At 38.2% G+C, this 12,517-nt stretch overlaps 1 protein-coding gene across 1 annotated transcript; it reads right to left on the bottom strand.

Moving 5' to 3' along the window:
• Positions 1 to 10,456: 10,456 nt before the first annotated feature.
• LOC127412487 (NFU1 iron-sulfur cluster scaffold homolog, mitochondrial-like) lies at positions 10,457 to 12,300 on the bottom strand. Its single transcript, XM_051648887.1, has 5 exons — positions 11,454 to 12,300; positions 11,202 to 11,334; positions 10,924 to 10,990; positions 10,729 to 10,840; positions 10,457 to 10,623 (listed from the first exon to the last, which is right to left on the bottom strand). The coding sequence occupies exons 1-5, from the start codon at positions 11,533 to 11,535 to the stop codon at positions 10,538 to 10,540; spliced, it is 480 nt and encodes a 159-aa protein (XP_051504847.1). The 5' UTR covers positions 11,536 to 12,300; the 3' UTR covers positions 10,457 to 10,537.
• Positions 12,301 to 12,517: the final 217 nt, after the last annotated feature.

The following is a 12,517-nucleotide window of genomic DNA, read 5'->3' on the forward strand; positions in this document are numbered from 1 at the left end:
CACACAACCTGCCCACTCCCTCTAAACTGTTGCCCTCTGGCCGGCACTACAGAACACTGTGTGCCAGGACATCCAGGCACAAGAACAGTTTTTACCCCTCAGGCCATTTTCCTCATGAACAATTAAACTGCCTCAGGACTCCCCCTAGTGCAATAATGTGTCATGTGTCATGTACATTATGTAAATTTACTCATTTTTAATTAAAAAAATTTACATACCTCTACCTTGCACATTCTGTGTTATATGTCCTATTATTTATATGTCTATTTATACTCTTACCTTGTTGTATATTCTCTGTCACACTGTAATGTTCTGTGTGCACTTGCTTGTTTCTCCTATCACCAAAACAAATTCCTTGTGTATGTGAGCACACTTGGCAATAAATCTCATTCTGATTCTGAAAATCTTAATTTGTTTTCTGTAGAAGAAAGTCATACACATCTGGGATGGTATGAAGGTGAGTAAATGATGAGACTATCCCTTTAACTTATGTGCCATGAGCCCATTTCCTTCTGACCTTTCAATGGAGAGATTTGACAAAACTTAACAACACTTCCAAATTTTATTCAGTGTAAAATCAATTAATAAAAAAGCCCTATAAATAAAACTATATATATATATATATATATATATATATATATATATATATATATATATATATATATATATATATATATACAGTGCATCCGGAAAGTATTCACAGCGCTTCACTTTTTCCACATTTTGTTATGTTACAGCCTTATTCCAAAAATGGATTAAATTCATTATTTTCCTCAAAATTCTACAATACAATACCCCATAATGACAACGTGAAAGAAGTTTGTTTGAAATCTTTGCAAATTTATTAAAAATAAAAAATGAAAAAAATCACATGTACATAAGTATTCACAGCCTTTGCCATGACACTCAAAATTGAGCTCAGGTGCATCCTGTTTCCACTGATCATCCTTGAGATGTTTCTACAACTTGATTGGAGTCCACCTGTGGTAAATTCAGTTGATTGGACATGATTTGGAAAGGCACACACTGGTCTATATAAGGTCCCACAGTTAACAGTGCATGTCAGAGCACAAACCAAGCCATGAAGTCCAAGGAATTGTCTGTAGACCTCTGAGACAGGATTGTATGGAGGCACAGATCTGGGGAAGGGTACAGAAACATTTCTGCAGCATTGAAGGTCCCAATGAGCACAGTGGCCTCCATCATCCATAAATGGAAGAAGTTTGGAACCACCAGGACTCTTCCTAGAGCTGGCCGCCTGGCCGAACTGAGCGATCGGGGGAGAAGGGCCTTAGTCAGGGAGGTGACCAAGAACCCGATGGTCACTCTGACAGAGCTCCAGCATTTCTCTGTGGAGAGGAGAGAAACTTCCAGAAGAACAACCATCTCTGCAGCACTCCATCAATCAGGCCTGTATGGTAGAGTGGCCAGACGGAAGCCACTCCTCAGTAAAAGGCACATGACAGCCCGCCCGGAGGACTCTCAGACCATGAGAAACAAAGATTGAACTCTTTGGCCTGAATGGCAAGCGTCATGTCTGGAGGAAACCAGGCACCACTCATCACCTGGCCAATACCATCCCTACAGTGAATCATGGTGGTGGCAGCATCATGCTGTGGGGATGTTTTTCAGCGGCAGGAACTGGGAGATTAGTCAGGATCGAGGGAAAGATGAATGCAGCAACGTACAGAGACATCCTTGATGAAAACCTGCTCCAGAGCGCTCTGGACCTCAGACTGGGGTGAAGGTTCATCTTCCAACAGGACAGCGACCCTAAGCACACAGCCAAGATAACAAAGGAGTGGCTCCGGGACAACTCTGTGAATGTCCTTGAGTGGCCCAGCCAGAGCCCAGACTTGAACCCGATTGAACATCTCTGGAGAGATCTGAAAATGGCTGTGCACCAACGCTCCCCATCCAACCTGATGGAGCTTGAGAGGTCCTGCAAAGAAGAATGGGAGAAACTGCCCAAAAATAGGTGTGCCAAGCTTGTAGCATCATACTCAAAAAGACTTGAGGCTGTAATTGGTGCCAAAGGTGCTTCAACAAAGTATTGAGCAAAGGCTGTGAATACTTATGTACATGTGATTATTTTTAAAAAAAATTTTTTAACAAATTTGCAAAGATTTCAAACAAACTTCTTTCACGTTGTCATTATGGGGTATTGTTTGTAGAATTTTGAGGAAAATAATGAATTTAATCCATTTTGGAATAAGGCTGTAACATAACAAAATGTGGAAAAAGTGAAGCGCTGTGAATACTTTCCGGATGCACTTTGTATATATACACAGTACTGTGCAAAAGTCTTAGGCACATAAGATGATTCACAAAAGCATTTGTCTTAAGATGGTTATTTATATCTTCAGCTTTAGTGTGTCAAAAGGAAATGACTGACATTTCCAGTCGGGTTATTTGTAATGAACCAATCAAAGTGAAGCAAGTGCATATAAAGCAAATACCTTACAGTGACTTACAGTGTAAGCTGTTTAGGTCCAGAGACTGTCCTGAGTGGCCGGGCTACGACACCGCTGTTGCGGCAAACTGGGCCGCCAGTAAATGTTAAACTCCCAAACATTAATTTTGCAAATAGAAAAGATTAGAACAGAAGAACAGGGAGCCCTGCAACAGATGTCATGGCCCCCACAAAGCCCCCCACTGAACATCGTGTCAGTCTTGAGATTACATAAAGAGACCGAAACAATTGAGACAGCCTAAATGGAAGAACTGTGGTGAATTCTCCAAGAAGCTTGGAACATCCTATCTGCCAACAACCAAGAAAAACTGTATCCAGGTGTACCTAGGAGAATTGGTGCTGTTTTAAAGGCAAAGGTGGTCACACCGAATACTGATTTAGCTTTTTTTTATTTTTTTTATGTTTACTGGACTTTGTATGACATTAAGTGATAAATGAAAACTATTTATGTCATTATTAAGACATCCTCACTATGCAACATTGTTCACAAGTGCCTAAAACTTTTGCACAGCACTGTATATACATTAACTGAGCACTTTATTAAGAACACTTGTACACATACATATTCACGTGATGATTTAATCAGCCAATCGTGTGGCAGCAGTGCAATGTTAAATAATGCAGATAAGGGTCAGGAGCTTCAGTTAATGTTCACATCAACCATCAGAATGGGGAAAAATTTGATCTTAGTTATTTTGACTGTGGCATGATTGTTGGTGGCCAGTGGTGGACAGTAACAAAGTAAAAATACTTAGTTACTGTCCACCATGGGCATCAACAATCAATGTACTTAAGTACATTTTTCAGGTATCTGTACTTTATCAGAGTATTTTTATTTTAAGAAACTTTTACTTCACTACATTCAAAAGCATAATATCTTACTTTTAACTCCACTACATAAAAAAATAAAATAAATTGCTGTTCCTCACTTCTTTGAAATTAATAAATTAATAAATAGCGTTAAACTAAAATTGACTAGTAGGTCTTCTTCTCGCGAAACTATAACTGTAACAAATGTGGTTTCGCGAGAGTTTCCGCAGAACGAGGGTTGCCGTTTAGATAAAGATTTGCCCAATGACTTTAAGCGGCAAAAGTACTGGAAATAACCTCAGTGTCATTTTTAAATGTCTTCTGTGCCTGCCTAGCAAATTCTCGATGACGTTATTGGCTTTCAAGAACTTGCCGTCAAACCTGAAAAACACATCAAAATAAGTAATTTTTAATATTATATTAATAAAACTGCCTCGAATGTACTTGCTTGCTAGCAGTAATCTTGTAAATGCACTCTGGTAAATGCAAATTAGTTTGCAGGGGAATACAGGATATATAGAGAGAGTTATATAAAGAGCCAAGAACAGTTTATTAGGCCTATTTCTCTTTATACGTCAAAGAAAATATATTAATCTCTGTTTTAGGAACTATCAAATCATAAAATGAATAGCAAGGCTAAAGCATGAAACCACATTTGTCTAGCTTTAGTCCTACAATTACTTAAACAGTAAAACAATTATGAAGCACAAAATTATTGATAAAATAGCAAAGATGTACTAATTAGCAATTTACAAAGATAAAAAAAAAAAAACATTGTTTGGCCAACAGATATCGTAATAAATAAATCATAAACAATTTAAAACACAATCTGCACTGACCTGACATTTATGATGAATAATCGTCCTGAGAACACAAGTGAGCCTTTTGGTTAATGTCTTCATTATTGGTGACCCTTGCTTTAATGTATGGCAGTATGGTTTTATAATATGAAAAATCATATAACCCAAATAACCATACCGTACCATTGCATTCACAAAGTTGTATTAGTTTAACCATACTTACAACTGTATATTGTTTAGTACAGTGCTGTCATTTTACCATTTAAATGTGGAAAATGAATTGTATGTTTGCAAAAAATTTGAGTAGCAATTAACAATCACTGGATTTCAGAAAAGGACTGCTTTTCAAGTATGAAACACACATACAGTCAGGAAAGTGGCACACACACACGCACACGTTGGTGCAGCTATCATTATAAGGACTCTCCATAGACATAATGATTTTTATACTGTACGAACTATAGATTCTATCTCCTAACCCTAACCCTAAACCTAACCCTCACAAAAACTTGCTGCATTTTTACATAAAAACAAAACAAAAAAAAAAACATAGTTTAGTATGTTTTTTAAATGATTTGAATTATGGGGACACTAGAAATGTCCTCATAAACCACATTTATAGCATAATACCCTTGTAATTACCAGTTTGTAACCTAAAAAAATGTCCTCATAAACCACACACACACAGTTGTGTGTGGCAGTTTTTCTTAATAAAAAGCTCTAAACTATCTGTGTGTCTGTGACATTAGAACACTCTATCCTTACATTTATACACTGCCTGGCCAAAAAAAAGTAGCATACTCTAATATTTTGTTGGACCGCCTTTAGCTTTGATTACGGCGTGCATTCATCGTGGCGTTGTTTCGACAACCTTATGCAACGTCACAACATTTATTTCCATCCAGAGTTGCATACATTTTTGGCTGAGATCTTGTATTGATGACGGGAGAGTCGAACCACTTCATAAAGTCTTCTCCAGAACATCCCAAAGCCTTTCAATGGGTTAAGATCAGGACTCTGTGGTGGCCAATTCGTGTGTGAAAATGATTCCTTATGCTCCCTGAACCAATCTGTCACAATTTGAGCCCAAAGAATCTTGGCATTGTCGTCCTGGAATATGCCTGTGTCATCAGGGAAGAAAAAAATCCATTGATGGGATAACCTGGTCATTCAGTACATTCAGGTAGTCAGCTTACTTAATTTTATTGCCGAATAACATTGCTGAGCGTAGATCTGACCAATTGAAGCAACCCCAGATCATAACACTGCCTCCAGAGGCTTGTACAGTGGGCACCATGCATGACGGGTGCATCGATTCATGTGCTTCCCTTCTTACCCTGACGTGCCCATCGCTTTGGAATAGGGTAAATCTAAAAAAAAATAATAATAATTTTTTCCATTGCTCCACAGTCCAATCTTTATGCTTCCTAGCAATTTGAAGTTGTTTTTTTCTGATTAGCCTCACCATCAAGTGGCTTTCTTGTGGCCACACAGTTGTTTAGTCCAAATCCAGTAAGTTCTTGTTGTATTGTGCCTGTGGAAATGCTCTTTCACTATTAAACATAGCCGTGAATTCTACTGTCAATTTATTACGATGTGACTTCAAGCGTTTGTGATCTCCTATCACAATCATTAAAGATTTTTTCCGACCTCATTTCTTCTGCGAAGCTGACGGTTTACCACTATCCTTCCAGGTTTTAATAATGCATTGGACATTCTTAACCCAATTCCAGTGATTTAAGCAATCTCCATTGTTTTCTTTGCTTGATGCAGTCCAATAATTTGCCCCTTCTGAAACACAGTAACATCTTTTCCACGACCACAGGATACGTCTTCCGACATGGTTGTTTAAGAAATGAGAAGCTACACACTGCATCAGTTAGGGTTAAAATAATTGTTGCCAGCTTCCAATCATAGGCTCTTAAGTATCTGCTTATTTAAATCCAAACTTTTTTTGGCCAGGCAGTGTATGAGCAGGAGCATACAGCATATTGAATTGCAAAAAAAAAAAAAAAAATTAAACAAAAGCCTTAAAGGGATAGTTCACCCAACAATGAAAATTCTCTCATCATTTACACACCCTCATGCCATCCCAGATGTGTATGACTTTCTTTCTTCTGCAGAACACTGAAGAAGAATATTTCAGCTCTGTAGGTCCATACAATGCAAGTGAATGGGTACCAAAATTTTGTAGCCACAAAAAGCACATAAATTCAGCATAAGAGTAATCCATACGACTCCAGTGGTTAATCCATACGACTCTGTAGGTCCATACAATGCAAGTGAATGGTGGCCAGAACTTTATGGCTCCAAAAGCACATTAAGGCAAAAAAAAAAAAAAAAGTGATCCTTGAGTCCAGTGATTTAATCCAGGTCTTCAGAAGAGATATTATAAGTGTAAGTGAGAAACAGATAAATATTTAAGTTCTTTTTTTACTATAAATTCCCCTCCCTAAAAGTGGAGATTTATAGTAAAAATGGACTTGTTATATATTGATCTGTTTCTCACTTACACTTATAATATCTCTTCTGAAGACCTGGATTAAATCACTGGACTCAAGGATCACTTTTTTTTTTTTTGCCTTAATGTGCTTTTGGAGCCATAAAGTTCTGGCCACCATTCACTTGCATTGTATGGACCTACAGAGCTGAAATATTCTCCTAAAAGTCTTAATTTGTGTTCTGCAGAAGAACGAAAGTCATACACATCTGGGGTGGTGTGAGTGTAAGTAAATGATGATAGAATTTTCATTTTTGGGGGAACTATACCTTTAATAGACCAGTACTTTTACTTTTGATAATTAAAGTAATAGTTCACCCAAAAATGAAAATTCTCTCATTATTCACTTACACTGATGCCATCCCAGATGTGTATGAATGTCTTTCTTCAGCAGAACACAAATGAAGATTTTTAGAAGATAGAGCTCTGTCAGATCTTTATAGTGGAAGTACACTGATGCCAGCACTTTGACGGTCCGAAAGTCATATTTAGGCAGCATAAAAGTAATCCACACGACTCCAGTCGTTTAATGAATGTCTTCTGAAGCAAATCGATATGTTTTGTAAAAATAAATCTATAATTAAAATGTTATTAACTTTTAAAAAGCGCTTCCTGCCAGCAGCTGATGTGAATTGTGATGTAAGCGTGTTGGGGAGTTCATGCGAGAATTCGGAAGCGGTGCTTATTTACAACAGAAAAATGAACATCACGTGAGAATTCAACCGTTTCAAACTGCATCAGATTCCTGGATGGAAGCACCAATTTAAAGTTAAAAACATTTTAATTATCGAATTGTTTCTTACATAAACCTACTGATTCACTTCAGAAGACATTCATTGATTGACTGGAGTCATGTGAATACTTTTATGCTACCTAAATGTGACTTTTGGACCATTAAAGTGCTGGCACCAGTGTACTTCCACTATAAAGATCTGACAGAGCTCTATCTTCTAAAAACCTTCATTTGTGTTCGGCTGAAGAAAAACAGTCATACACATCTGGGATGGCATCAGGGTAAGTGAATAATGAGAGAATTTTCATTTTTGGGAGAACTATCCCTTTAAGTACATTTGAAAGCAAGTATTTTTGTACTTTTACTCAAGTGGAAATTCACAAGGAGTAATTTTATTTTACTGGAGTAATTTTTCATCAGGGTATCTGTACTTTTACTCAACTACAGGATTAGTGTACTTCGTCCATCACTGTTGGTGCCAGATGGGCTGGTTTGAGTATTTCTGTAACTGCTGATCTCCTGGGATTTTCAAGCACAACAGTCTCTAAAATGTACTCAGAATGGTGCCAAAAACAAAAAACATCCAGTGAGTGGCAGTTCTGCTGTGGAAATGCCTTGTTGATGAGAGAGGTCAACAGAGAATGGCCAGACTGGTTTTAGCTGACAGAAAGTTTACAGTAACTCAGATAACCACACTGTACAATTGTAATGAGAAGAATATCATATCAAAATGCTATTCTGAGATGTGGGTTGGCACTGTTTTGGTGGCATGAGGGGGAACTACACAATATTAGGCAGGTGGTTTTAATGTTGTGGCTGATCGGTGTATATATATATATATATATGTAGCATATATCTATTTATATATATATATATATACACTGTATTGCCAAAAGTATTCGCTCACCCATCCAAATAATTGAATTCAGGTGTTCCAATCACTTCCATGGCCACAGGTGTATAAAATGAAGCACCTAGGCATGCAGACTGCTTCTACAAACATTTGTGAAAGAATGAGCCGCTCTCAGGAGCTCAGTGTATTCCAGCGTGGTACTGTGATAGGATGCCACCTGTGCAACAAGTCCAGTCGTGAAATTTCCTCACTACTAAATATTCCACAGTCAACTGTCAGTGGTATTATAACAAAGTGGAAGCGATTGGGAATGACAGCAACTCAGCCACGAAGTGGTAGGCCACGTAAAATGACAGAGCGGGGTCAGCGGATGCTGAGGCGCATAGTGCGCAGAGGTCGCCAACTTTCTGCAGAGTCAATCGCTACAGACCTCCAAAGTTCATGTGGCCTTCAGATTAGCTCAAGAACAGTGCGTAGAGAGCTGCATGGAATGGGTTTCCATGGCCGAGCAGCTGCATCCAAGCCATACATCACCAAGTGCAATGCAAAGCGTCAGATGCAGTGGTGTAAAGCACGCCGCCACTGGACTCTAGAGCAGTGGAGACGCGTTCTCTGGAGTGATGAATCATGCTTCTCCATCTGGCAATCTGATGGACGAGTCTGGGTTTGGTGGTTGCCAGGAGAACAGTACTTGTCTGACTGCATTGTGCCAACTGTGAAGTTTGGTGGAGGGGGGATTATGGTGTGGGGTTGTTTTTCAGGAGCTGGGCTTGGCCCCTTAGTTCCAGTGAAAGGAACTCTGAATGCTTCAGCATACCAAGAGATTTTGGACAATTCCATGCTCCCAACTTTGTGGGAACAGTTTGGGGATGGCCCCTTCCTGTTCCAACATGACTGCGCACCAGTGCACAAAGCAAGGTCCATAAAGACATGGATGAGTGAGTTTGGTGTGGAAGAACTTGACTGGCCTGCACAGAGTCCTGACCTCAACCCGATAGAGCACCTTTGGGATGAATTAGAGCGAAGACTGCGAGCCAGGCCTTCTCGTCCAACATCAGTGTCTGACCTCACAAATGCACTTCTGGAAGAATGGTCAAAAATTCCCATAAACACACTCCTAAACCTTGTGGAAAGCCTTCCCAGAAGAGTTGAAGCTGTTATAGCTGCAAAGGGTGGGCCGACGTCATATTAAACCCTATGGATTAAGAATGGGATGTCACTTAAGTTCATATGTGTCTAAAGGCAGATGAGCGAATACTTTTGGCAATATAGTGTATATATATATATATATATATATATATATATATTTTTTTTTTTTTTTAAACAAGAGAGAAATAGAATGGTGATAAGCACATGTCTGCCAGGACATTTACTCATTTTTGACAGTTTAAACTGTTTATTTAATTATAGGTCCTACAGAACTGCTGGATGGCAGCTGAAGATGAACATGAACACAAACAACACTCTCACAATTGATCTCAACAAAGATTTTGAGAACTGTGGAAGATCTGCATTACTTTACTGTGGCAGCGAGGGCGTGGTCAAGCGTCCGTCCGGAGAGAGAGAAAGCGTTAAGGGCACTTGCACCTGAGCTAGATTATGTTTAACACCTGTCTCTAATTCCAGTGAGCATGGGGAGAGTGGCATATAAGCAGCCATGCCTCCAGCAGAGAGAGAGAGAGAGTCTGGCACAAGGAATGCCACGGTGCTCGTTCATTCTGTTGTATTTATTAAGCTGATGTGTTTAAGTAACTACGTGCCTGTGAAGCTGATCAGTTTGTGAAGTTGAAAAGCACTGAAGTGGCCGATTAAAAGTCTTACCTGAGCCTGGAAAAAACAGCTTCCCTACGTTCTCCTTCCCTTCTGCTGTGAAGTTTGTTACGTTTACATTTTCATTTCAGGTCTTAGAATGTAATCGGATCACAGTATTGTATACATACATCAGAGGTATTCCCTCTTAATTACGGCATTCGTCAAATATGTCTTTGAAATTGCAATGTGCAATAAATATTGTAATTACAAGCACAACCATCTTGAACCTTTTCTCACATACAAGTAACAAAACCTGTTAAGAATAATGAATCTTGTAACACATAGCGAGTGCTAATCTAGGAGTGCCCGCCAGAGTGCATAAAGGCAATATGAAAAGTGCAGAGCTCAGTTTTTTTTTTTTTTACTTGCAGTCACAATATTGCACTTATTATAGCAAAAACAGACTAACTTATGAAGAATTTGCACTTGGTTAAATATTACATTACATACTAGATTCTGAACTCTAAATATGGAACTTCCTTATGGAGTGTCTCACTGTATTTATAACACATTTACAACACTTTGAAATGTGGTGACAGCAGAGAAAGGTCTCATGCTATGAGTCTGACCGGTATGACCTGATCTGGGTGTCTAAAAGCTCCTTTATCATGGAAACTATGTCATCGTCATCCTCTGTGACACCTGAGGAATAAAGTCACCTTAGAAATCATGCCAGTTCTGAAAAGTTTCAATTCTCTATTTCTGTGAGAACAGAAGTTCAGAGGCATGTTATTGAACTTCACTCACTTCTCTCAGCATGCGTCACTCTGGTTGTAATGGGTTCTCCACTGTCCAAAAATTTAGTGATGACCTCAATCGCATGCCGCTTAATGTCTGTCCACTCAACGTCATTGTCCGTCTTTAATAAATGACAATTAATTCAGTTAAATGCAGCCCTAAAACCACACAATAATATTCAAATATCTAATCTTTGAAAGCTACCTTAGTCAGTGTGATAAAATCTGGCTCATAAAAGACACTTTTCACACATTCGATTTGGAAAAGATCTCTGTTGGATATATTACAATACATTTATATAATACACAGTGATGCTATGAGAGACTGATATTTTGTAATATGTTGCAGTTGCATATATGATTACCTCAAAGTGACAGATAATCACTTATACATAGAAGCAGATTTTATGGTAAATTCAAATGACTACTTGCAAGGGGCACTATATAATTTAAAAGACCCAACAAAGCTAAAACAGTATTTACCTGGCTAAAGGGTAACTTTCTGCTGAGTCTGGCAATGGGAAATCTCGAGTCCCTGTGCCTAATACAGGCTTACCAGGAAGGAATTTTAAACTTCTTGGATTTGGTGTGTCTTGAGTTAAGATTCGTGTTCGCACTGCAATTTAAAAGAAAAATCTGTTGTCATCAGAAAAGACTGCATTTCAAACTGTGGTCAATCAGGGTTGATCTGTCCTGGAATAAAGAGGACACCCGTTAATGAGTTTAGAGTCTCACCTGAGAATGCTTTGTTCTCACACTGTTGAGACTGTTTTCTGGGGTTTTGGGCAGCCCACGGTGAATAGCACCGATTTCTCATTTACTGCCAATCTAAGGGGTGAGTATACAGTAGCTGATTACTATCCTCTAATACAGTGTACTGAAAAAGTATGTTTCTAGAGGTGTTCCATCAAATGAAAATAACAAAGACAGTATTTTCACCTCCAACTACTAAAACTTGCACACACACACAAAAAAATAAAAAATAAGCTGAGTTTCCACAGATACTACAGTTACTGTAAATAATGGTAAATCATAATACATTAAACTGGGTTCTCATTAAACAATATGAGCTTTTAGAACATTTGTCGATTTAATTTATTTTTTTATGACAGTTGTAGCTAATAGCAATTAACCAGTTTGTTGTAGTAATTAAAAACTATGGTTACAACGCATGATGTATATGATTAATAAAAATGCTTTTAGAAATGCACTGTCATATAAAACGCACACCTTATCAACTAAAGCTTATTAATCATGTTTTTAAAGAAGAGATCCACGCCCTTTTAAAAGGTAGCAGGTTTGAGTGAACGATCCAGATGCATTTACAGATACTGTTATTAACATATAATGTCTCAGCTAAATAAGCTTGCTGACTCCCGATCTCTCTAAGAAGTTTAAAGTGGACAAGATTTGCCTATCTGGAACTGAATGAGCCAGCCAACTAGACCAGGTTAATAGATGTTCACTTTCAAAGCACAGGACAGTAGTCTTATGACATTATATTATCTACGAATACGCGTCTTGGTTTTTGAATGTTGTGAAAGATGTAATATGTTCAACTGTGGCCGAATGAAGCGCAATAGTCTCCATCTTATAGACGCCGCCATTTCGATTGTTTTGAAATTTAGGACCCTAAAGCGAACAGTAATTCTCCTGTTCAGAAATAAGATTTTGTAGATATTTTGCAAATATGTGCGATAGTTTATAAATACACAGGCTCTGTTATAAATATGTGTCATGAACGCGTATGAAATGAAAATAAATAACGAAAAAATTGTATTGCACCTGACATCTTTCTT

Source organism: Myxocyprinus asiaticus, chromosome 21 (assembly GCF_019703515.2).
Source record: "Myxocyprinus asiaticus isolate MX2 ecotype Aquarium Trade chromosome 21, UBuf_Myxa_2, whole genome shotgun sequence".
Taxonomy (NCBI): domain Eukaryota; kingdom Metazoa; phylum Chordata; class Actinopteri; order Cypriniformes; family Catostomidae; genus Myxocyprinus; species Myxocyprinus asiaticus.